General features: G+C 42.1%; 1 protein-coding gene across 1 annotated transcript in view; it reads left to right on the forward strand.

Moving 5' to 3' along the window:
- The first annotated feature begins 915 nt into the window (after positions 1-915).
- Positions 916-26,811, forward strand: part of baiap2l1b (BAR/IMD domain containing adaptor protein 2 like 1b) — a 33,007-nt gene continuing 7,111 nt past the window's right edge. The window contains exons 1-11 of the mRNA XM_061065431.1: positions 916-1,317; positions 2,921-2,996; positions 3,810-3,896; positions 10,567-10,628; positions 13,439-13,510; positions 14,814-14,948; positions 22,085-22,237; positions 22,525-22,680; positions 23,554-23,668; positions 23,824-24,040; positions 26,353-26,415. Coding sequence (XP_060921414.1) covers positions 1,267-1,317; positions 2,921-2,996; positions 3,810-3,896; positions 10,567-10,628; positions 13,439-13,510; positions 14,814-14,948; positions 22,085-22,237; positions 22,525-22,680; positions 23,554-23,668; positions 23,824-24,040; positions 26,353-26,415 — 1,187 coding nt within the window. The 5' untranslated portion in view covers positions 916-1,266. The remainder of the gene's footprint in view (positions 1,318-2,920; positions 2,997-3,809; positions 3,897-10,566; positions 10,629-13,438; positions 13,511-14,813; positions 14,949-22,084; positions 22,238-22,524; positions 22,681-23,553; positions 23,669-23,823; positions 24,041-26,352; positions 26,416-26,811) is intronic.

Consider the following 26,811-nt stretch of genomic DNA (forward strand, 5'->3'; position numbering starts at 1 on the left):
ATACAATGCGTGCGTGTGTGTGTGTGTGTGTGTGTGTGTGTGTGTGTGTGTGTGTGTGTGTGTGTGTGTGTGTGTGTGTGTGTGTGTGTGTGTGTGTGTGTGTGTGTGTGTGTGTGTGTGTTTGGTAGATGATGTGATGTGTGATTTCATTGTGTTGTGGATTAGTTACCTCCAGGGAGCGCCCGTCTCATGCATGAAGTCTTTTGTCCACATTTTCTACCTGCCTGCAGCCTGCAGCCAGCGTCAAGCCACAAAGAAAGATCCAGAAGAACAATACTGACACAAGTACTACAAAATAAAAGCATGATGAAGAAACCACGATGTTGGGAGTCAAAAAATGACATTCAATATTTAGCAGAGTAATAAAATGGGACAGCCATTAATATTGAGATATGAAAATCTGTGATAAGCACTGCCAAGATATATGCTTTATTGTGTTTATTTTGATTATTTTTTCTCGTGTTTTTGGTTGTTTCTTTGTCTTGTTTTGAAATTTGTATATCATTTGTGAAGGATGATAATTGTAAAAAGAAACAAAAGTAATAACAGGTAGACTAATTGGCCTACAGGATGAAGACTGAATTTTTTTGTTTGTTTTTAAGATAAATAAAATAATTTTTAAACCATAGTCAAATGATGGTTGATTTTCTGCAGAAGTTTGAGGTCTAGATTTGTTGCCAGAAACAAATTTAGAAACTTAAAAATCTAGCCTACAACTATAGGCTTATTGTTAATAATGCAACTCAATTAAACAGATACACTATTTGGAGGAAGGCTACAGCAAATCATAGATATAACCATAAACAACACAATAGGCTATTTGACAAACCTTGCAAAAATCCAAGGTTTAATTTGAAGGTAGCCGACCGGAAACGGGTCTCACCGCTCGTTCCGGTTGGCTTGACAACCTGTGTCCACCTTTTCCTACCTCCACAGACCTCCTCCTCCCCTCCTCTGAATTAACCACCTCCAACAAGTTTGACAGCTCAGCTTTTTCACAGCAGCAGCGAAAAGACAGCTGGACTCTCTCTACATTCCCCTTTTTTCTTTCTCACAGTTTTTTTTTTTTTACCTTTTTTATTTTGGTCGCTATGTGTGCGTCTTGCGTCTCCTGCTGGCTATGAGGGATTTCACGTGTACGTAGCTTTGGCCACTTTGCCCATTTTGGATTTTTGTTTTAAGAATTCCGGTAGTCCTGGAGTTGGCGTTTCGTAGTTTTTAATTTTTTTTTCTGTCTTGGGAGTCGCTTGGGATATAAAATTCAACATGTCGAGGAGCACGGAGGAGGTGTCCAAGCTCACCGAAAGTACTTACAAGGTGGGTGCTGCTGGGAACATAACAGGTGCGACCACGACTGGTGGAAAAAAAAAAACAACATACCTGCATGAATTCATGTGCCCACTGCTGCCCTGAGCTGTAGTTCAACTTTCCACAATATCTGAAAAAAATAGTTTTGACCTGCTTATTGTCTTGCAGGAGTTTTTAATTAGCTTTAGTTTAGTGAAGCACTCAAGCTATTTGAATGGGATAAAACTGCTGCACTCAAGGGAAACCTAACCTGGCTGATACATATGCTAATTTAAGGCTTTTGTAAAGATGATAAATAACTGTCAGTACTTTAAAACGAGTCATTTCTAACATTTTACCAGGGTAGTTCAGCCTTTTTTAAGGACCCCTGAGTGTTTCCTCTTATTTAGTTACTTCTTTTTTGAGTTCAACACACAATTCAAACACAAAATATTTAAACTCAACACCTATATTTATCCTTAGAGGATTTGTGAGAGACAATAACTAGTGTTAAAGAAAAAAAAGCCCCACCCTAGGAGCGACGTTTACTCGTGAAAGTGTTGCAACAAATTCAGCACTTAAATGAGCAATATTGTATTTTGTATAAGCAATTGCTTGGAAATTAAGGAGTCAGTCACTTTTTGTGTGTGAAAAGTTTCCCAAAAATTTGTTTGAGTACTCTGCTGCATCTATGAAGAAGGTTTTCTATGGGATTTGATTGCTACCAAAAGAGAAATCTGACCATTAATAACAATAAAAGTAACATCAGTGGATGAAAGCCACTCTTCAGTGAGAGTTATGTAACTTCCACACACTGTGTAGCCAAATTTGCTCTTACCAAAGTGAAGGTGAGTTTGTATAAAGAGTCTAGAGGGGTCAAAAAAGGGCATTTTAAGTCTTTTTGAACAGCTTTCCTAGGTCCGCCCTCCCTCTCGGGACAGCCCATTGCAGCTCCTTGGTGTGATGAAACGCAGGTAAAAGACTCCAGGTTTAATAATTTAGCTGCCTGTGTGTGTTGTGTGGTAAGATTATACAGCAGCAGGCTCCTTCAGCAGCCATCACCTCCCTATGATACGATTATGTTTACAGGAGGAGGGCAGCAACTTACAGCCGCGCTCTGCTGTCTTTGTGTTGTGCAAAGATTGCACTTTAGAGAGCACATTTTCCAGAAATGCTAAGAGGTGTCATTTACTGTCAGGAGCGGTTCGCTTATCGTTCACCTTTTGTTGACGCTCTGAGTCACACGTTTTTGATCACTGCAGGCGAAGCGGTTTCTTTAAGGAGGTCTGCTGCAGCTGTATCTTTTTCTCCATTGAACATTTGCTAAGACCTCAATCTGTTACAGAGTGATAAAATCTGAGACATGATGCAGCCTCTCTGTAACATTGATCAAGAAATGTATGTGGGTGACTTTGTGCCTAAAGGTCAGAGCTCCAGTTAATAAACAGTCCAGGACATGGACTGAGAGCGTCTCATCCTCCCTCACCTTTACTCCCAAGTGATGTCACTCATTCACATTTGAGTCACCCAACTGGAAACCTGCCTGTGTTTCGACATAATTTCAACAATTACAAAGCTTGAATGAACACTGCATGACTAACTGTCCCCTCCTTTTTTGTTTCCACCCACCCAGAGTGTGATGGAGCAGTTCAACCCAGGGCTGAGGAACCTGGTCAACCTGGGGAAAAACTACGAGAAATCCGTAGCAGGTGAGTAGTTTTACTACAAGAGGGACCGTCACTGTAACAGAGTTTAGGAAATCTTGTAACCAGATCTTTGAAGGGTTGCTGTGAGGCTTTCAACACAGAGCCGATCATCTTCCTGAGAGTTTCCATGGCAACAAAATATTTTTTTTCATCACACATGTTTTGCCTGGATTGCCACCTATAACCAACAACAAAAACATTTTTTTTGGTATTCTGAATGATATTTTAAAGGTCACATATTATTCAAAATACACTTCACCATGTCTTTATAACACACATATGTGTACCAAGTCTGTCTACAAACCCCACAATGATGAGAAAAGTCCATCTTCTCCGTCTTTTGCCTGCTCCACTTTTCAGAAAACGTGTGCCTCAAACAGGCCGTTTGGAGATTTTCCCTTCATGACATCACAAAGGGCAGTAACCCCTCCCCCAGGTGGTTGACACTCCCACAGCTAGGTGTTTGTTCTGCCCTCTGAGTCTGCCTTCTCACCGTAAACAATAGGGCATGAAGCAAGAAAGCCTGAGCCACATCTCCTTCCAGAGAGGGGGCGTGGTCAGACACAGCTCATTTACATATTTAAAGCTACAGACACAGAAACAGTCTGTTCAAGAAACTTCACACACATGTTTTGAGGAGCTCTGAGACTTAATTACACTGGTTGAAGAGGAGGAGAATATGTGACCTTTAAAGAAACGAATGTCCTGAAAAATGCACAAAAATATTGGACACATTTATTTTGCACACATTAGTTAGCCTCTGTTTGTTTCACAAATTCTCATGACAAACATTAATACTCATTTTCACTTTCCCAGCAATGACCCTGGCAGGAAAGATGTATTTTGATGCAATGTCTAAGATTGGGGAGAACGCTGCGGTGTCTCCGGTCTCCAGAGAATTAGGTAAGTGTCTTTGTCCTCTGGCTGTCTACTGGGATAAACTGGGGGAGGTCTGAAGACTGAGGAGACTTTCTTTGTCTCCTAGAACACTTTATCAGTTCTTTTGGAGCCCTTCTTGTCCATCCTCTTTATCAGTTTTCTCTTCTACCCTTTACATAAATGCTGTCTTTAATTTTGATCGCCGTGTTTTGCTCGCAGTGCTTCTCGATCAATACAAATGTAAGACTGACACATTTATCAATGAGACAAACAGTCATAAAAGGAAGATAAAGTAACATAAACACCCCCAGTCATCGATCTAAAACTCAAACATGCAAATACAACCACTTAAAAAAAGTCCTGCAGGAAAAGTCTGGTCTCATTTTTCTCCAGCGTTCAGAGTAAAGTCTCCAAGAATCAGATATTCAGAACACAGAGAGGAGTCTTTCAAAGTCTTTAATGTATTCCACAAAAAAATGAAAACAAGCTTGTGTTGTTTTCGTAGATTTTTTTTTCTGCTTCAGTTGAAGGAATCACTGCGGCATTTTGAACAAGCTGTTGTACCTTTTGAAACAGCAGAAAGTAAACAAGAAGAACAAGTGTGCAGTGTCGGATGTTGTCATTATCATCGAGGTAGACAAACAAGGGAGTCCTGCCGCTCGATCACAGCGGCAGTTATACTCTGATTAATGTCAGCGTGATGCGTGTGATGGATGTACTACAGTACTGTGTGTGTGTGTGTGTGTGTGTGTGTGTGTGCGCGCGCTGAGAAACACACTGCAGACGGTTTGTTTGCTTCTCTGTTAGTTTCTCTTTAACTCCCCACGCTCCGGCTCCCACAGGCTCATTTGCAGCCTGAAGAAGTCTGGCGTCCTCACCCGGCGTCACTGGTGGCACACTTTGATTTAACCGCTGCACGTCTCTCAGCTCCCCTGCTGATTAGCAGCAAAATCGCTAATTAAATTCAGCAGCACAATGGGAAGTGCCACGTGGTTCAGTACAAGTCCTGGCACAGCCCAAGTGACGCTCCAAACACAAAATGAAGGATTCATTTTAGAGACCGAATAACATTGAGTTTTATCCTAAGTTAATTTCAGCTACGATACATTTTAAAGGTGACTGGCATTCACATGTCGGCTCTCCATCCCGCCATCTGTTCAGCATGTTGGAAGCAGTCTTTGTTGTTGTTGCTAAGACTTTTGAGTGTTGGCAACTAATGAGACTTCAGAAAATAAGGTGTGAATTATGCTGACATGAACGGCCAGATATGTTTTGGTATGAAAACATATTTTAAAGAGGAGTGGGGTTATAAGCTGTTGGATCTGTGCAAAATAGATAACAACAAAATATCAAGTCATTAATCAGTCCCCAAAAGATAACAGAGACAAACAAAAAGGAGGAATTATTGGCATCTGTCTGAGTCCATCTTTCCACCGTAAACAATAGGGCATGGAGCGAGAAAGCCAGAGCCACCCAAACACTTCCAGAGAGGGGGCGTGGTCAGACACAGCTCATTTACATATTTAAAGCTACAGACACAGAAACAGCCTGTTCTGAGCAGGGCTGAAATAGAGGGGTTTATAGGCATGATCAAATACAGGCTCAGAGTGGATTTAGAACAAGAAACTTCACACACATGTTTTTGGGGAGCTCTGAGACTTATTCAAACTGGTTGAATATGTGAATATGTGACCTGTCCTACCCAATGTAAATGGTGTATGGTAAATGGAGTTGAGTTTCCAGTCTTCTGACTACTCAAAGTGCTTTTACATCGCAGGCCACACCTACACATTCACAACCTTTCACACACTGATGACAGAGGCTGCTATGTAAAGTAACCATCATCAGTAACTAATCCCATTCATACACACTCATGTCTCTTTAGGGATCTCAAGGGCTCGACACTGTGATTCTTTTTAACACCAATTATCCAACAATCTTAAAGAAAGAACATTTATTGATTGACTGATTCTCTCCAGTTAGTAAAGTAAATGTATTCAAATGTTTGAGTGATCTCCTGCTGTGTGAGGGCATCTTTAGAGCAGTTAATGAAGAATGAGGACAGCTTGCTTCCTGTGATGGGAAATGAAGAGGAAATGAAGGGAGGGATGCAAACAAAGTTGATGATTATCAGCGTCCATCGAAAGTAATTAAACCTCGACTCTTTACGAATTATCCCGGGTGTTAATATTCACATAAACAGAGAAAAATATCCCCCCTCAGTAGACATGATGCAGGAGTGACATTAGCATTATGAAACCGTTTTTATGTAGGGTGAAGTCAAAATGTCAAAGCTGAGTCACACTCACCTCTGATCTGTGGACAGACAGCTCCCACTAATCCCCGAAAGAGAGAGAGACAGACGGAGACAGGGGAGAGGCAGATCAGTGTAGTCTGACTCATTATGGGGGATTATGTAAAGCAGGAGGCGATTAAACACACCATCCTTATAGTCATCTCGTCTAATGAAGCGGGGCTGTTAACCTAAATGAATTGTAACTGGAGTCCGACGTGCACATCCCAGTAAGCCGGACCTGTGCAACTAAGTGCCATCAGGATCTCCAGACTGATATGGAGTCGTCCTATAAAGAGGGACATGGAGGCATAACATCTGGCTGGAAACGTAAAGTTTTGGACAAAGAATAAGAAAACTGTCTGGTTCCATTCTCTCCTCCTGCTCCTGTTCCTTCTCGTGGTTGTAGTGAAGCTACCCCGTCAGAAACCTGAGCTCCGGTGACGCGTAGCCGACCAGAAACTAGATACTCTCGAGAGGCATTCGAGGACCAGTGTACCTCGTCCTCCTACCTTCTTTCTTTAATTCCTTTAGTCTCCCTCCTCCTCCTCCTCCTCCTCCTCCTCCTCCTCCTCCTCTGACAGAGGTCAAATATCAACAGTTGTTTCATTCAAGCACTCAGGTTTCCGAGCCGTTTCATTATCTGGTTGAAACATCACAAGAATTAAGATCTTAAGGTGCAAGATGTAAAAAAAAAACACAAATAGTTTGGACTACATGGAACTGTATGTACAGATCCTACAGATTCTTATTTCCATTTGTTGTCAGAGTGGTACTGACCAATCACGTATCGGCATGCTTTGGTGTAGGAGGAGCAGTTTGTATGCTTCTCTTGTGATCTGAACACATGGTCACTTCTCAAGTTGGTAATTGGACTGTGAACAATGCAGCGCACACAAAAGGAAGTCTCGGCTGGAAGTCTTTTAACGCCTAGCGATGGCTGCTTAGAAGTTGTCCGCGGCCCCTAGAGGCATAAACAGTCGTCTGATTATAGTCGACGGGTTCAGAGATTTGACATGTAACTGATTCAGTTTGCTAAAATATGTTGGAATAGTTCTGGCAAACCGCAAACATGAAGCGTTTTGTTATTCTTCAACAGCAGCGATAGCTTTGCAGCCACTTCATGGACAAACACACACACACACACACACACACACACACACTGTCCTTTGATGGTCCTGGCTCGTTCAAATGGCAGCAGTCCCACTTTACATAATCCCAGCATGTTTGCAGGGTGTGTCAGGTGGCTCTCTGCGATGCCAGGATTATTTTGCCCACGGTAAACCACACAGGAAGAACTGTGGGCTGCTGTCAAAATCAGCTCACAGTAGGTTGTTGTTGCTCTTATTTTCTTCTTCTGTTTTTTTGCACACATTCTGCTGAGGTTACGTGATGTATTTTCTATTTAACTTTATCTGTTGTACTTTATCTCTGCTCCACGGAAACCACAAAGCAGCAAGAGAATGAAGGCTCGTAAGAATCAAGTGACTGATTTAGTGTAGTTTCACAGAACTTGACTACTGCCCAGAGATGAAGACATGTGACACAGTGAAAGTTAAACCCCACAGGGAAACAGTTGATGAAACTAAAAACATGGACACCCACAGATACTAAAAGGGATCATGATGTTCATGTGTTTCTTCTAATGACACCAGTCATTATAGCAACTGAAGAATTATTTGAACTTGTAACGGTCTGTCCTGCTTAGTTTTTGTTCCTGCAGCTCCCGTTTCTGAGCGCACCTGAATGTATCTCTCATTATCATCATCGTCAAAGGACACGTCTCTCATGGTATGCAAACTGTCATTAAAGCCATCACCAGGCATCAGTATCCAACACGACACCGGTCGTTAACGGGATCGTCTTAAGAATCTAACAATTGTGGGTTAACTCCTGAGCTAGCTGAATTGTGTTTCACTTTGTGTTTGAGCAGCTTCTATCAAACCTTTAACATCTCACAGTCAGACAGACATGACTCCATCCTGGACAAACAGCAGCCCGTCTGAGTGGTGTGGCTTTATCTCTGTTTCATTTTTTTGTTAGCTATTGGCGGTGCATTGCCTCCGCATGACACACTTTTGCCCTCACACCTTGCCTCGAAAGAGAACACCTGTTGCCCGGCAACGTGTTGCAAAGGCCGTGACAACAATAAACAAATGAGTGAGGTCTGGCTGGAAGGAGGAGACAGTTGATTGCTGGAGCTTTATGCTAGTTCAGACTTTTTGTATGCACAAGATAAAAAAACACATTTACATTGATATTCAGATATTTCATGATAATTATTTATGTCCTCAAAGTCTGTCAGGTATTTGGCTCTACATTATACCTGCTGACTGTTGTCAGAAGAAATTGTTTTGATTGTAGATAAGGAGACTTTAAGTCAGATGTGTCACTCACTTTGTTAAGACATTTTTTTCTCCACCATGTTCGTCCCCCTCTTTCCCACCTCCCCTCCGTCTTTTCTTTCTCTTTTACTCAGATGATCTTTCGTCCTTTCTCTGCCGAGCTGTTTGAAGTGCTCAAAGAGTCAAAGAGCGAGTCTCCCCCATTAGGGAAGGTGTGCCGGTAAAAGGTGTTGGAGACAGAACAGGGAGAGGCTCTGTTTACATGCTGATGAATGTACAGGGTCACACATCAGACTGGCTGCTCATTGAACATCTGTCAGGGAGTTATGCAGTCACACATTTTTTACACATTCATCACTGCCCTGATGAGGAAATCATCAAAATGTCCCATTGGTTGTCAGATATCTTTGATTCTTTTCTGTATCAGTTGGTCTGGTGTGTCACACGTATGCAGCAACTGAAACCTCAAAACCCAGTAAATATTAAATGTCTGAAGTCTCGTTAATGTACCGAGCTAACACCTCCTCTCCGTGTTAGTCCAGGTCGCTGAATGTTTAACAGACAAATTAAATATCCCACTTCATTTGCAGGGCCGGAAGAAATCTGTGTTTTTTTTCTTCTCGAGGTTGCATCACTGCTCACAACCCCGGTGTGTACAGAGCAGCTGTACGTGCTGGCTCCTGAGGAATGTTTCCTTATTTACTCACTGTGCATGGAAAATAAATACACATGGGAAAAGCTCAGTGTGGGAAAGAAATGTTCAGTGTCAGTGTTGAGTTTCCATCCTGAAGATCTGCATCCAACAACACATGATCCCAGGTCCACTCAAACATTTCTATCTGTCGTTGATTCTACTTTAATGCTGCACACATGAACTTTAAACTGCTTTTTATTAAAGCCACATATATTTAGCTTGTCTCTGAAACAACTGTGTACTTTGCTGTTTTTAAGAGAAGACGATATACTGAAATAATTAAATTTTACTCTATTATTGCGACATGCTACACACAAATGCACAAACAGGATCCTATGAACACGCACCAATGGAGAGATATCAGGGTGGGGGAGGTGTGTGTGTGGGGTGGGGGGTGGGGGGTGTCAGTGCCTTGCTCAAGGATGCCTCAGGAAGTGTACTTACACCTCTCCAGCTACCAGACCAATTTACAGACCTGGTCCGCACCAGGACTTGATCCAGTTCCCAACCCAAGTCCCTACAGACTGAGCTACTTTGTGAAGAAATATCTTCCAGGAGTTTATTCCCAGATTGGCCAACTCTCTGATGAAACTGCTGTAGTTTTTGCTCTTTCTCCATCATTCTTTCTTCTTCTACTTCCTGCAATTAATTCAGTCTCCATCTTCTGTCTGTCATCGGTCAGCCCTCTCACGGTTTGTTGCAAAAACACACATTGTTCTTTCATGTCCACCAGTCATCGGGGTGTAAATAACGATGTTTGTTTGGGGGGAAGCCAAACATTCATAGAAGTGTTACTACATAAACACTGACTCCTGCAGAGGCCTTTTATCGTTTGTTTGCAGCACAATCGAGGCTACAGCCACCACAGCTGTAGCCTCGATTGTGCTGCAAACAAACACAACACACACGAGTCGTCCTGAAGGCCGTCTGGATCAGATGTGTTCAGTTTTGTTGAGTTCTGATATCTGTGCCGTGTTCTTTAGCAGGAAGGTCAATAGGAAATGAATTACAGTTTCCCATGTAGTCACCATAATCCTAATTTTATTGCTTTTTTTGGCAACAGTTAGAGACAGCAGGTTATAACTTGTGGCTGCCTGCCATAAAAGCTTTTTTTATTACTTCCCGAGCGGCAGGTGGTCCGGTTTTTCCGGTCCTGGCACACGTGTTTGCTTTTCCTTTCATCCCAGCGAAGGAAATCCTTTGTAACACAAATCTGTAGTTGCTGACATCTGATGGATTTGAGTTCTTTGTATACAGTACACACCGTATCATTGTTGACTCACACGTTGAAACTGTTGCATGATATACTGAACCTCACCTCTACATTGATTCGCTCTCTTTTCTTCTCTCGTTGTGTTTCAGGCGTCGTGCTGATGGAAATCTCCGAGGTCCACAGGAGGGTTCATCTGGAGCTGGAGGAAAATGTGAGCGCTACATGTGTTTGTGTGCTTACGTTACACGCTTCCAGAATATTATTATGCAACATAACTGCTCTCCTAATTGCCCCGCATCACCCTCCAAGCCTGTTGTTCACTGTTTTTCACGACAACCGCACGCCAAGCCTCAATTCACTAAACACCGTTTAGAGGCACACACACTCAGCCTGCAGCTCTCTCTCTCCCTCTCTCTCTCTCTCTCTCTCTCTCTCTCTCTCCTCCTCCTCACCATCAACTACATTATCTTCACAAATAAGAAACGCGTGTAGAGGAAGGGAGAACAACAGGTTCAGGCTACAGGAGCACCTGTTGGTTTGTTTCCTCGATGAGAACAGAAGACAGGTCTCGACGTGCCCGGGGAAAACACCAGCTGGAGCTGTTAATACATTTAGAGTAATCAAGGCTGCAAGATGCTTACACCACAGTACAAACTCAAATAATCATCATCTTTATTTTATTTATGTGATTTAAGACCAGTAGCACAAAGCATGGAGCATAAACAAACTCAAACATTCATAAACACAAGGCGTGGCTCTTTACAACAAACTCACTTCTTCAAAAAAGAAACGGAGGTTACTGAAAACTGTTCGCCTCTCTGAGTGTGAAATAATAAGTTCAAACATTGAGGAGCAGCTTACATGATGCTTCAAACAAAAACCTTAGTCCATAACAGAATCTTACATTCTTACATTTAAAGGCTTTATATGTGATTTTTCACACTTAAATGTAATAGAAATCAAGTATATCCTCTGAAAATAACTCTGTGAGTCATGACTGTCTACAATGGGTGTAACACCCGAGTCCCACTGTCTGTGATGTTTTCAGAGTTTTCAGAGTCCTATCGCGGCTTCTCCTACGTCCTCCTGTTAGCTGTAGCATTAGCTGCACATAACGCTCGGTTCTAGCCCCCCTCGAAAAAAATTTGTCAGTGCGCCGTCATTGTCAGTGTGAGATCACTGATCTAAGCCCATTGGCTCGTTGTGGCAAGCCCTGCAGCTCACGATGAAATTTCTGAGAAGCGTGCTGAGCAACTGACCAATAACGACAGAGCGGATCGGCAGACCAATCAGAGCAGACTTGGCACACGTGGGGTCTAACAGTGTGGGCTCAGCAGAGCGTAGCTGACGGATTCAGAGCGTAGAGGGAGCAAGGAGGAGCAGTACATGAAAACAGACACTTTTTTCAAACTTTAGCTATTGTGAACGTACAAAAGTAGATACATAGATTAAATATACGAACCCCAAAAAGGGCATAATATGGGCTCTTTAACTGCGTTTCTAGATCACGGTCATTTCAAATTTACATGCAATGTGAAGATACGAGCATAATAAAGATCGCTAGCATTAGCATGCTAACACAACAATGCACCGCAAGTTGTTTTGGTTTCATGCTGGTGCTCAAGGGCGACATCTGCTGGATGAAGAAATCACATATAAAGCGTTTAAACCAAATATGACACTCATCTCCCAAACCATGGGTACAACGAGCCCTGCAAATCCTCTGAAATCTGTCCATCTCTTCAAAGATTCACTTGGTGTAAGAATAGACTGGAATATACTTCATTGTCTCCTTTTAATGCAAAGGCAGACATTTGTCTTTGACTAGTTTTTTATGCAAACACACACCATTTTTACATCCCTGCCCTCGGATCGAGTGGTTAATAGTTGTCCGTTTTTTTTCAAACCTATTCAGTCTGTTAAATGACTCAAGACGTTTCCTGATCCCAGGATGTCATCTTAAAATCCTACATGCACTTAGCAGACGCTTTTATTCAAAGTGCCGTACATTTGAGAGAAAGAACAACACAAGCAAGGATCTAAAAAAAAGAGGAAACAACATCAGGAAGTGCAAACAGTTTTAAGTCTGATCGGACACACATTCTTTCTGTCCCTACTTATCACATTTATAAAAGGGCAACAGTTGGTAAAATGTGATTTTTAAATGCATCCCTTGCCTCTCTGTAAGACTCCAGACAAAACAAATCCAGAGTTTGAGTTTAAAAGTTGCATTTTCAAGTCTTTCTTTGGGGGTCTTAAAGCACTTTCCTCTGGGGCTTTGTTGCTAACAGTCTCTGTGAGTGGGATGATTGTGAATGTTTGAGTCACAGCATCAGTTCAGGTCACAGAAGAAGATGGAAGAAAACCCATGTGGACTTAGGTGAGGGTGTGTGTTTGAGAAGCTCTATGTAGTGTGTGTGTGTGTGTGTGTGTGTGTGTGTGTGTGTGTGTGTGTGTGTGTGTGTGTGTGTGTGTGTGTGTGTGTGTGTGTGTGTGTGTGTGTGTGTGTGTGTGTGTGTGTGTGTGTGTGTGTGTGTGTGTGTGTGTGTGTGTGTGTGTGTGTGTGTGTGTGTGTGTGTGTGTGTGTGTGTGTGTGTGTGTGTGTGTGTGTGTGTGTGTGTTCAGTTTCGGGGTCTTCTAATTCACTTCCCCTCCCCATATGGGGTCTCGAGCTCCATCGCTTAAACGCTGCACTGAAGGGAGCGCTTCGACACATCGGCTCTGATGAGAGAGAGCAGAGAGGACAGGAGACGGAAAGAGAGAAAGCTGCGGGCATTCCCACGCTTTGTGTCTGACTCATTCATAAGCGCTGCCTCGGCCTTGGCCGTCGCCCCCGCACACACGCACCCATACACTCTAATCGATCACTCTCCACTTCTTTCTTTGAGACTTTAGGGTTTTTTTTTTTTTCCCTTTTTGCCGCTTACAGCTAACGGACAAACTGTTGCACTCCCATCATCCCCTCATGTTTCTAATCACCAGTGTGTTTTCTTCCCCTCTCCTCCTCCTCCTCTCCTGAAGTTTAAAAGGTTTCACAGAGAGATAATAGCCGAGCTGGAGAAAAAGACTGACATGGACGTCAAATACATGACAGTGAGTACTTCCTGTGTGTGTGTGTGTGTCAGGAGAACACACACTGCTTTATAAAATATGTTTTGTCTGTTTCATGTTTGTTTTTTATCAGTGTATCAAACACACAAGCTTCTTTTCAAGGCATTCAAAGGATCCTCACGTTATTGTCTGTTCCACCAAAGTCTAAACACAAAGAGGGATTCTGTGTATTTAGCTTCTGATGTGTGCGGGAGTTGTGAAGGATGTGAAAACTTGACTTATGATAAATCCTGCATGCAAGTCAGTACACTCTCAGAACCTTTGACCCCTGTAGTCATGTCCTTTTGGAGTGAAAAATAAAGCTCCTGTAACTTTCTTCAGACCTCGGTCCCTGTGATGGAGAACCTTGTAAAGTCCCCTGCACATTGATTATGTTCCTCTGATGGAAATGCTTCTTTTATTGGCTTACTGAATGTTCAGGAAGCTCCTATAATCAAGTCTGTGTTCAAAAGGCCTCAGTGTAAAACTCTTCATGATCAAGAACTGTGATCATGAAGAGTTTGGTGATAACTCAGTTACACGAGGGCTTTATCAACAGCATGACATTATCCTGTGCAGCAACTCACTGCTATCATTTTCTACCATCATGTCTGTTGTCATGGCGATTAATTTATGTCCATGTGCAAGTTGTTGCTACAGCAACATACAGAAGAAAACATGTTTCATGCAAACTATAACACAGAGCATTTTCCGTTTTCCTTTTTAAAATCAGAATCTGTAACTGATAATGCTTCGTCTTGTTGTGTTACACGTGCAAACATCTGCACAGAGGTGGCTGGATATGAGCGTTATTTCAATAAAATGTTACATTTGATCTGATTTAATATCATAATTCAGTTGTTATTGTCTTATTTTCAAATTCTAATGCAGCTTCTGCAAACTGTAGATGCAGCAAAAGTTACTCTAGGATATCACATTTTATACATACAAATTAATAAAGGTTGTAAATAATGCAGTTACAATAACCTTAGAAATCTAGCCTTCCATTAAAGCTGGCATGTACTTGCTGTTGTGATTTGTAAATTTTCATTTGAAGGTTTTTGTTATGTCCACTGGATTTTTAAAGCATCCAAACTCGAGCATGGAATAAGATATGATGGGTGGATTATGTTTCACTGAGTTGATACAAATGAGAATTTAAAAGCTTTCCCTCAGGGGACATTAAAGTTTCTCCTGTTCTAAGACATCCTCAAGTGCAAACTCACTTTTAGGAGAGGTTAGCCAACATGGCCACTGATGTCATGTTGATGCTCCAGCACTGACGTGGATCTGTCCTCTGCTGCAGGCCACCTTTAAGAGATATCAGATGGAGCACAAGATGAAGCAGGACTCACTGGAGAGGTCGCAGTCAGACCTGAAGAAGCTGAGGAGGAAGAGCCAGGGCAAGAACGCCAACAAGTACGAGAACAAGGAGAGCGAGGTGAGCACGCCTGCAGACATGTGACACACACACACACTCATTTGTGCATGGACATAATTACACACACATTAAGAACCCTTGACACCTGACACACACCGTGTCAAAGGCTGTGTAACAGTATTCATTTACAGTGTGTAGAGTGTCAGCTCCATGTTGGTTGTTTTGCCACACATGACACCCACATGCAGTCCTCTCCTGCACCAGCATAGCTCCTACTGATACACACTGATAAATGAAGACACACACACAAGCCAACAAAACAACAACAACAGAAGAACATCGTGATATAAACAGCAGCTCAGTTTCTGCTTGTATCTCAGAAAAATGTGCTGCTCCCTCTCCAAACATAGCAAAACAGGAGAAGAAGCATTTGTTTCTACTCTAATCAGTCGATCAATAAATTTTTCCAGGTATGTGTACACATTCAAGGAATTTGACTGCAGCAATTTACATATAAACAGACATGTGTGCAGAAGAAGCAGAGAAGGGAGGAGTAGGAAAAAAAAATGCAAGCTGCAACCTCCGATTTCAAAAACAATGGAGCTAATGCTGAAGTGATTAAAAAAAAAAAAAACTTGCAGTTCACCGAGTGTCCACTTGAGGCTGGCTGCAGAAGCCACATACACAACCATTCAAAAATGCCTGTTTTTTAAAGAAATAAACAGCTTTGGCTCTTAGCCTGGTGTTAGGTTGACTGAAAGTTAGGGGGAGAGGGTTTTTCCAGTATGGCCACCCCCATCAATACCCCCTGCAGTAACCATTGGGTGACGTCACTCAGGCTTTGAGCGGTCTTACTTCCTTTCCTGTCTGACATTCCTTTAAAACTTCACATCCATGCATGGGTTTGATGAAATGTTAAGTGTGATGGTAGCTTCACAAAGTTCAGCTGTTTTTGTAGTTTTGAGTTTATGTTGCCCCCCCCCCTCCGTACATGATAATAATTTTACACAAGCCTCTAAAAAGAAACCTCTGATGTGATTGATATACATTCTCCTCGCAGTTCAGTCTGTTTGTATAAAGCATCATTCATGCTCTTTTTCAGAAAGTAACTGTATCTTTTAAGTTGTTTAACTGAGTGTGAACGATGAATCACTGTGGAACATTGTGTTGTTACTGTTAGTTGAAGTTGTTACCACACACACACACACACACACACACGGACACACCCTCACAGTGACTAGAACGACAGCAGAAGAAGAAGAGTTCTCTCTATCATCCATCCAGTCAGAGAGCCTGTTCACCTGGGTGTGTGTGTGTGTGTCACTGTGAGTATTAAAGGGTTTGTGTATTCGGTCATCACGCTCAGCCCCTCCCATAGGCTGACTGAGGTAAAGAACAGGAGAGGAAATACATCACTAAAGTAGGCTTATTGCAGGTTTCACCTTCTACATACACTGTCCTACTGGATGGAAAAAGTGCTGACAGAAACTGACTTTACCCAGTTTTTATAAAGAGCTGGATCGTCCCCATCATTTGGTCCCGGCCCAAAAATATGGAAGTTCTGGTAGCTGGAGAGGTGGCAGGTCACTTCCCGAGTACAGCCGAGATGCCCTTATTAAATAAGGGCATATAATTTCTAAAAGAAGAGCTCAACATTTGTTAGTTTCAGTACTATAATGTTAGAATTTAGGATTTTTTCATGTCATCGTAAAGCATGACATCTCGTCATTTGAACATGTGAATATATAATACAACTTTATTTATGAAGCACCTTTAAAATCACTGTCACAAAGCTTCATAGACAACAAACACAGTCAGAGAGCAAAATCACACACATGTTCACAAAATCAAAAAAACATTTTAAGAAATATTTAAAACAAAATAAACTTGAACACTAGACAGAGAGTGAGAGTTATATGAAGGCCTGTATAAATGACACCTTGCACCTGAGTCTAGTTTATCAGTTAAGTTAGATGATGAATCGATAGAAAAAGTTGTGTTCAGTCTTAGAAGTTAACTTTTCAGCGGAAATGTCATTATAGTTTAACATAAAACAAACTGTAAGAATTTAGTGTAACATAGCACCTTTTCAAGCTTTTTTTTTTAAATCTAACTTCCTTGTCTCATCTAGATTATATTTTTATGAGCTTCCCCATTACTCTGCACTCCTTTCCCGACAGTCTCTCCATCCCTTCTCCACCTTCTTTTGTTTCCACTTCTACGTCATCCGTCGCCCGTCACCCAGCCATGAGTCAGAGTTTTTGCTCACTTATCTTATTTTTAGGACAGGTCTTAGAATGACAGACATCTGTCAAAAAGCAGAAAAAAAAAGATTTTTCTGTTGTTAAAAACTGTAAACTAATTGATTCAATGACTCTCCAAGGAAATACAATTGAGCTCCAAGCTCTACTCTATGAACACAAATTAATAACAATAAAAAAGAGAAGACTGAGATAAGAATGGAGGCTTTGAAATGTCAGTTAGGTTGTGTGTGTGTGTGTGTGTGTGTGTGTGTGTGTGTGTGTGTGTGTGTGTGTGTGTGTGTGTGTGTGTGTGTGTGTGTGTGTGTGTGTGTGTGTGTGTGTGTGTGTGTGTGTGTGTGTGTGTGTGTGTGTGTGTGTGTGTGTGTGTGTGTGTGTGTGTGTGTGTGTGTGTGGCCTGTTGCCATCCCTCGCTCTTTCTTGCCTGTAGTTCTTAAGATAAACATATGTTGTCCGTAGTTGTCCATGGCAACAAGCCCGCTGCAGTGTTGATAGATTCAAAGTGATTAAGTTGGGGTGTGTGTCCATGTAGGCTGTGTCTGTGAGTGTGTGTGTGAGGAAATAGCATTTCAAACTCGACGTTTTATCCCTCATCCACTTCTCAGTAGAAATTATTCCACCACTTCTATGAAAGTTCTTTGAAAGATGTAATCATCTGGTTAATAGTTTAAATGAACCCTTAGTACTTCTTAACTATCTTAACTAACAAACGTGACAGATATATCTGAGGCAGCTGATGATAGATACATAAATCAGTACAGGTTCATGATTAAAGCTGTGCATATGCAGGGAGAAAGAAATACGGCCACACATTTTTATCAGTTTTATGTTTGACTTCTTCTATTTCAGAAACCTTAATCATTCTGCTAGTGGGTGCACATGCAGCAGTCTCGATTTCATCCCGCAGAAATTTATGTAAACACTCTTTAAAAGAAAAAACATGCAAACACTTATTCGACTTGTTGATGAGAAGAAATGCAATTTATCAGATTGTGTTGCGTCGGTAAGGTTTCTCAAACAGCACCAGAACAACTGTTGTCCAGCATGTCTGAGGCTATTTTTACCTCCCACGCCGCTAACGCCTCACATGAAGCTGCAAAGTATCATCGCAGAGACGTCTCGATCAGCGTGATCAAACACCTGAGGGGTGGTAGCTGATTTGTTTTTCAGTACAGAGCTCGTCATGATGCCCACTTTACAGAATGTTTTATGATTCAGGATCAAGCGGAAACCTGCGGTGTTGAAAGATGAAGTCGATGCAGAAATGCAAAAAAAACTGCAGTTCCTCGAGTGTCCACTATAGGCTGGCTTCTAAAGCCCCGGGAGTCACTTACACACCTGTTCATAAAATACTCTTTATATATATATATATATATATATGTATATATACACTTTTTATATCAGCTGTAAACATGTTTACAGCCCTGTACATAAAACAACATAGTATGCATAGCTCATGTCTTACTTTGCATTCACTGTAGGTTTTGATTTTATGAAGAATCAGTGTAATGCATAATAAGGGGCGTGGCTTATCTGACTGCAAACAAGTTACTGCATATTGATGATTGGTGTACTGTACATGAAGTTAGAGAAAAGTTTTCATCATGTCACTTAGATCTGTCAAACAGTTTCTTATGAACCTAATCTGACATTGTTGAGATCCATTATGTTCTTGAGTTGGTTAAGCAGCAGGAGAGGCGCTCCTTACAGCAGCAGGGTAAGATGGCGGGATGTCCCAGGTAAATGCAAACACCTGCGGCAGTGCGGTAACTGGAAAAACAGAGGATTAAGATTAAAGACATAATACTGTAAAGGGAGAGCGATGGGGCAGTAATGAAAAGCAGAGGATTAAGATTAAAGACATAGGGCCAGATTTACTAAGCTCCCAATTAAAGAGTACTAAATTGCGTGTTCACTCCAAAAGTTTGCACGTTTTGCGGGTGATCTACTAAGAAAATTTGCGTGACTGACAACAGGTGCAAACCTTGTGGAGGCGGTACTATTTAAGTTAGGTTTTTGCGTGTTCTACTGGTTTATATCATGGAGAGTTTGGACAGAAAGCAGGACGACCGCAAGCACAAAATAAGTATTAGTGGGAGAGGCAAATAAACGCACAATACTTTCGAGTTATAGGAGATAAATCTGAATATTACAAAGAAAATTTTGGTTATAAGAAAACATCGGCATTAAACAGGGCTTCTCTTTTCTTCCCTTAATCTTAAGAATGAAGTGTCATACATTGCGCAGGAGGTGCGCACTGTGTCCTCTGTGGCACAGGCGCTCGGGCCGTTGTTGCGCACTAGACAGCTGGCCAGTGCTGTGTCTGATCGGACATAAATGCCCTGGAAAAAGGTACAAACAGTGGTGAGGTCCCCCCAATCCAAGCATCCTACAGAGTAGCAGCAGCCGGCTTTAGAGGGAGGTGACGTGCGCATTATGGAGAGGAGCGCACCGGAGGGGGCGAGCTGGGGGAGAGACGCGCGATCCGAGAAAAAGGAAATCCCTGTTTAAAATATAATGTTGGCGAAAAGAGGAAAATAAGACGACATAAATGTCAATGTTGAAATTCTATAGAATACAGAGGCTGTGAATGTTCAGTTTTGTTTGGCTACATGGCAACAATAGCCTGTAGTTGAATCATGGTGTTTCTCTTCCTTAACGATTAGAATATTGAATCAAATAAAAAAAATTAAATGCATGCCATTTATTTTTCTGTCATTTGAAACATGTAAACACTTGTGGGGAAAAACACGATCTTTATGCCTTCTTTTGTTGTGCCTATGTCTCCTCCTAACTTCAATAACAGCAGCCTGTTGTGCGTAACACTGGCCTCCTGGGTTAGCACGTTCTTTTCAAAGGTGTTAAATTCAGACACTATCACAATCACCGCAGTTTTTGACAGGTTTGGTAAATCACAATGCGTGTACTAACTTAACTTGTTTGCCTTTTGTCCTCCCAGTATTTTGCATGTTAGGGCAGAAATGCCCCATATTGCATATGCATTAAGGCAAACATACTAAATGGACAATGCGTGTTGTTTTGCTCATTTGAAAGAAGCAATCGTCACTGCGCGCCGTTAGTAGATCAGATAGCACATTTTTTGCTGGTGGTATCAAGTTTGCCCACGTTTTAAGACACGCAAACCTTTAGTAAATCTAGCCCATAGTACTGTAAAGGGAGAGCAACGGGGCAGTAATGAAAAGCAGAGAGAGCTATTTCTGCTGCCGCCCGTGTGAGTGTACATGTTTGCTGCAGAACTTTGCATCTGCTTCATCTGTTGACACGTAGACAAAAAGGTAAGCCTGTTATCAAGATCTCATGAGCTCTAAATGGATGGGTTCATGTCAGGACTTCCTGGCATTAGAGAGACAGACGGGCAGACAGACAGACAGACAGACGGACAGGACTGTGTGGACAAAGTTGATATCACATCTGCTGAGAGTCACTTAGCTTTTATGACTGGATTCTACACAGTCCAACCTTTTTATGTTTACCACAGTGTACAGAAGCAAAGACATATAAGAACAATAAAGATAGCTCACTGCATGGATTGTAGCCTCCCATTGGTTTACTGACGGCACTTACTTTAAGTTATGACAGATCCTCTCAAGCTGCTTTTATTCAGACATATTGGGTTTGTGGGTTTAAAGGCCTTTACATTGTGCCCTTATGTAACCCTCCCAATGAATGCGGTTTAATTAGCCTGCGTTCTGAGGCTTAATGTCGAGGACGTTTGTCTGGGCTTCCCTCAGAAGATGAAGATGAACTTTTTGTACCTAAATGCACTTAACCCGACATAGTTTAGTGATGAATCGAGCCCTGGGCCATTTGAGGAGAGCGGTTGTTCAAGCTGAATAGAGAGGGCGTGTCCCATCGAGTTAACAGTCGTTACAGGCGTGCCAATTCCAGCCCGCTGGATGAGGATGACGACATGGATCTCGCATGAAGCTTTGACTGAAAGTCAGGGACAAAAGAAGTTCTCCTACTCCCATTTTTTTTTTGATGGGTGTGGTTCTGATGGCATTATGTCATCATTGCTATCAGTGTGAAACTGTGATATATATATATATTATATGATGAACAGATGATGAATTCTTGATAATCTGAAACAGTTTTCTCAGTATGGTACACTAAATTTACTCAGAAGCACAACTGAATATGAGTTTATTTAAAAAATTTAAGCCCCCAATTAGATAATCGAAATACTTCTGCTGATGGGTGAAATAAACTTTAGAAAGCTGAAAAATAACAAATCAATAAATGTTCAGTTCTGCAAGCCACAGTTCCCAAAGTCCCCGTACTAATGCCAAAGACCAAGAACCTTTCAATGGCTAAAAAAATGTCCTAAAGAGTTCATTTAGACCCTGGTTCTAGTAGTGGAAACCCACTTGTTACACCACAAAAGTTCCCTAGTTCCTGGGCAAAGTTCCTGCAGTGGAAACACACTTCATGATTATGAAAACAAAAAGGTTTGACAATGAATGAAAGATCCACTTTGAAGATGAATGGATTGAAGTGTACTTATTACACTTTAACACACACACACGCTCAATGACACATACACACACACACCAGATGACCTCTGACCTCTTTATGATCCTGGTCTGTCTGTGTAGATAAGACCTCCCCTCCCCAAAGCGGCTGGCCCCTCCTCCTTTTGTTGCTCTTTTCCTTTAAACTGAACGCTGAATCTGTCAACACAGTTAACTCTCCTAATGACACCTCTGACCCTGCAAGAGAGAGATTAGAATATTTAGAAAGGAAACATGCTCCTTCCATAGTGTTTGTGTTGTTGTGTTTGTGTACAGATCTGAAAGGTAAAGGGACGAGATGGCTACAAAGCATGTGTCCGAGCAGATAAGACACGATACATTTGAGACTTGGTGAGGCAGCGGATAGTAACAATGGTCTGCTCCTGTGTGTGTTTGCTTTCAGTGCCTGGAGACGTTGACGAGCCGTCAGATGGACATGCAGTTGTTCATCGCTGACGGCTGTAAGGAGGCTCTGCTGGAGGAGAAGAGACGTTTTTGTTTCCTGGTGGACAAACACTGCTTGTTCTCCTACCAGTTCGCCTCCTTCCATGACAAGGTACAACACACTCCTGTCACTCCTCATGTAACAATCAAGAAGAAGGTTTTAGGCTATGTGGAGGAGGTGGTGGAGAAATCCAAACATTGGCACCAAAGCTTTTAACAGCAGAGCTCGGACGTGAAACACATGACTTTGTACCTCACATTGAAAACCTTCACCATCTTTAAATCTAATTAAAACACCAGCAGGAACATTTTATTTCAGCGTGTTTATGTTCTCTCTTTCTTCTGATTACATGTGTGTTCTTTAAATATCTCGCCTTGTTTCCCGTGCCCTCTGGACAGGCCAGAGACATTCTGACTTCAAAGCTGAGCAGCTGGCAGGACCAGTGCAACGACGCCACTGACATGCCCGACAGCATCCTGTCCATGATCGAAGGACTGCGAGCGCCCGTCACCATCACCCCTCTGCCCTCCCCCTCCCCGTCCCGGCACAGCGTGGTACAATGGGTTGGACGAAGGGACAAATTGAGATGCATGCTTTTACTCGATATGTTGCAAAATGTGTTTTAAAGGCTAAAACACAGTCTTGATAAGTTTATTGATTTATGAGATAATGAATTGCACCACATGTTCCCCCTAAAGACTCGATTTCAGAGCACCCTGATGTGGACGTGTGCATATTAATGGAAAGAGAATAGCAATCTTATCGATACCTAATGGGGTGCCGGTAACCTAGCAGTGGTGCAGAGGCTTAAGTCCTCCAGGCGGGCGGCCCGGGTTCGGATCCGACCTGTGGCCCCTTTCCTGCATGTCTCTCTCTCTCTCTCTCTCTCTCGCTCTCTCTCTCTCTCTCTCTCTCTCTCTCTCTCCCTGGTTTCTGGGTTTAAATGTATTAAGCATGATATCGCTCAAGAGGTTGAAATGACTCATGCAGGGTTTTTAGTAGGTTTGCATCTCGCTAAATATGCTTTATAGGTTACTTTTTAGCTTTTGATAAACTTTGAACTTGAACTTTTAATTTGTTTTCATATAAAACGTACAAATAAAAACAGATTTTAATTGGGTTATATGTTGTAGACTAACACCAAATTGTCCACATTTTGATCTTTTTGTGTTTAACATGGAATTTAAATTCTTTATCAAGAAAAGCTTTGAATGCTTTTCTGTGAAACACTGACCTTCAACATGAGGTTGTATTCATGTTAACACGTGCAGCAAACAGATTTCTGCTTTTTGAACTTTTGTTTGTTTTATAATTAATCTACAAATAGTTCAAATAAATGTAAATTGAGGCTGGAACCCTGAAATATGTTGAAAAGTTAAAGGGAGTGTGAACATTTGCTAACATTATAATGACTGTTTTTGTTGCAGAACATGTCCGCTCCCCCGGCCCCCCCTCTGAAAGCTCAGACCAGCCCTCTGGCCAACATGTTCACCCAGGAGAACAACACGTCCACTGTAAACACCATCAGCAACAATCACACAGGTATTTCAGCACGAGATGACCCTCACTCTGCACGAGCCTCTGTGCCATTGTGGCTTGAAGCTTTAGGCTGCTAGCATGGCTATTGATTCTTGGCATTGTTATTGTGTATATCGACACTCTTCATCCTTCATTAGTTTTTTCTTGTTTTCCTTCAGACCACGCAAACAGCGAGGACAGCAGCCTGCCCAGGTCCGTGTCTGTCGCTACGGGCCTCAACAATATTGTGAAGAGGCCGCGTGTGCGAACCATCTTCCCCCACACTGCCGGCAACAACTCCACGCTGCTCAGCTTCGACGAGGGCGACGTCATCACCCTGCTGATCCCCGACGAGAGAGACGGCTGGATGTACGGAGAAATGGAGAAGAACGGAAAGTAAGTGGAATCGCTCCTGATGCATTTTGGTGAAAACCACTGTAAGAATATTACCTTGATAATAAATAAAACTTACTTACTGTTGCCTCTCAGTTCTACAGATTTAACAACTAAGAGGTGATCCAAGATCCCCACAGAGAGCAACATCATAGGCACCATATTTTAATTGCAGATAAACTATATAACTTTTTGCACTCTGCTCATAAAAACTACTGAAAAAGTCTTTCATTCTTGCATTCATGAATGATTTTATCAATATTTCTGTATATTTAGAGAATCAATTGAAGTCTTTAGTTTGTAATTTATGACACAGTTTTGATATCTTTTCCAATTATAATGGTTATTAACTTTCATCGTGCAGAAGCCTTTACGGAAGATGGAAATAAGAAAATGTTGGACTCATTTCATATTTATAATGTGGAGTTCTAAAATGTTAAAGTCATTCAGCCGTCTTCCCATCATTCAGGTGATTGACAGAGAGTTTCTGCATGTTCATTACTGGACAGATGGCCCCTCGCCTGATTGTCATGCTGACCATGTATACACACACACACACACACACACACACACACACACACACATACACACACACACACACACACACACACACACACACACACACACACACACACATACACACACACAAGAGTGCTGCCAGAGCTGGAACACTCACTGATACAGAAATCAAAGTAAAGTATGGCCTGAGGGTGGGATGTATGATAGTGGACTGAAGGGGGGAGAGAGAGAGAGTGAGCACCACCTGCTCTCCCACACTGACAGACAGACACCTCCAGAGCTGAGGCTCTCCCCGGGTCTGTGATGTCTGACTTTTTTTAAACAGAGATTTGATACGAAGCCTTTGGAAGTGTGTTTTTGGAATTTTAATCATTTATCATGTTTGATCTTTGTCACTATCAAGGGAAATCACCTGGCAGAAAGAAAACACAGATCGAGGGCAGGCGGCCATCATTTCAGAGTTGTTTTCAAAAGTGAGGCTGCTGCGAACTAAAACTTTGTTCTCGCTGCCTGGCCACTGAGAGCGAGGCTAGCCGGAGTACCTGCAGGCTTAAAAAGTGTAAATCATCATGTTCATCAGAGCACAGCTTCTAAAAAGATAGACACTGCGTCCTGCAGGAGGGCTGGCTTCGATGCATTCGGGTCTCACACTTAGTTTTTCTGTTTGTCATAAATCAGCTTTGACTATGTTTCCCCAACAACATGCCTGGCAAGACCCAGGCCTGACGCCATGACGCCCACACACGCTGTTGATGGACAGAGGGATGAATATATACAGGGCAAAGATACATGTGAATCACTGTGAGGGAAAACAAGCTGGTCATAAATCAAACCACTCAACGTTTAGCAAACGATAACATCGTTATAGCATGCTCTCTTTTCTGACATCAGCTGGATTGCAGAGTCTTTTTATTCATGCAGGAGTGTTAAGAGTTCATTGTTCCTGTACAGGAAAGTGAACAGTCCTGGCTTCCAGAGGGTCGTCGATGAACAGGATTGTTATTAACGTCAAGCTAACCTGTTCATTGGTCAGCAGTAAAATCCCTGTTGGAACCAAACAAGTGTTCTCAGTGTAAATATTATAAAATGCATGCTTTACTTTACGTTATACTACACTCCATGTTGTTATCAAAATATGACCACTCATTGCAAAATCCTCTCTAATCGTGCAGGCTTATAACCAACTCTCCACGTTGACAGAATTGATGTGATTTTTTATATTGATGTCAACGTTAGAGTTATGGTCAAAATGTTTGTCTTAATTCATGTATCATGAATATGCTTTTTGCAGCTTTTGGCTAAGGTCGTAACCAGTAGATGCTCTTAATAAAAGTTACCTATAGTGGGGGTGGAGGTGTCTTTATGTTGCGCCTCATGTGCGAGAGGCTATACAGGTGGTCCTTAAAAGGGGGGCAGCCGGGTTCGGAGTCCAGCCCCTGGCTCCTTTCCAGCATGTCATTCCCCCACTCTCTGTCCTGATTTTTCACTCTATCCACTGTCGTATCAAACAAAGGCTTAAAAATGCGCAGAAATAAAAACTTTAAAAGAAAAGGTAAAACAGTCAAATATATATATTTTGTTTCCACATGACTGAAAACTGGTGAACACACCCCAACTCAGGAAGTGGGACCGTCTGAGGAGCTTGAAGGGTGTCTTTTATTCCTTCTGTTTCTATCCAGAGGTTTTTCGATGTGTGTGTGCAGTGAGAGCCGACGGGGAGGCTGGCAGTATGATTAATCACAGATGTAATCACCCCTAACTTTGCCTCTCTCTCTCTCTTTCTTTGTGTCTCACAGGAGGGGCTGGTTCCCTTCATCTTACTGCCGTGCACTCTCTGAGCCACTCGTGAATAACAACAGGTAAGGAGACGCCCCACACACACACACACACACACACACACACACACACACACACACACACAGCAGGTGGTTTCAGGTTTCAGGCAGCTGCATTGTTGGCCTCTGGTTACAACTATTAGCGTGATAACCTTTCTAATCCTGTCGGGGACTCTCCCATTCCTCAATCTTTGATTCCCGTTGTGCTTCGGTCACATTTTCCTCCTGATTTCCTCCATCATCTTCGAGCCATATGAAACCTTTCTGTGTGTGCTGTTACATGACTCATGCACATTCGGGAAGACCTGTGATGCATTCATTGTTCTTCAGGATTAACACAACCCCTTTAGAAATCTTCTGCTCCTATTAATATTAAATATCCCTCCAATCTGTGTAATCGAAATGGATCTAAAAATAGAC

Source organism: Labrus mixtus, chromosome 20 (assembly GCF_963584025.1).
Source record: "Labrus mixtus chromosome 20, fLabMix1.1, whole genome shotgun sequence".
In the NCBI taxonomy this organism is placed as follows: domain Eukaryota; kingdom Metazoa; phylum Chordata; class Actinopteri; order Labriformes; family Labridae; genus Labrus; species Labrus mixtus.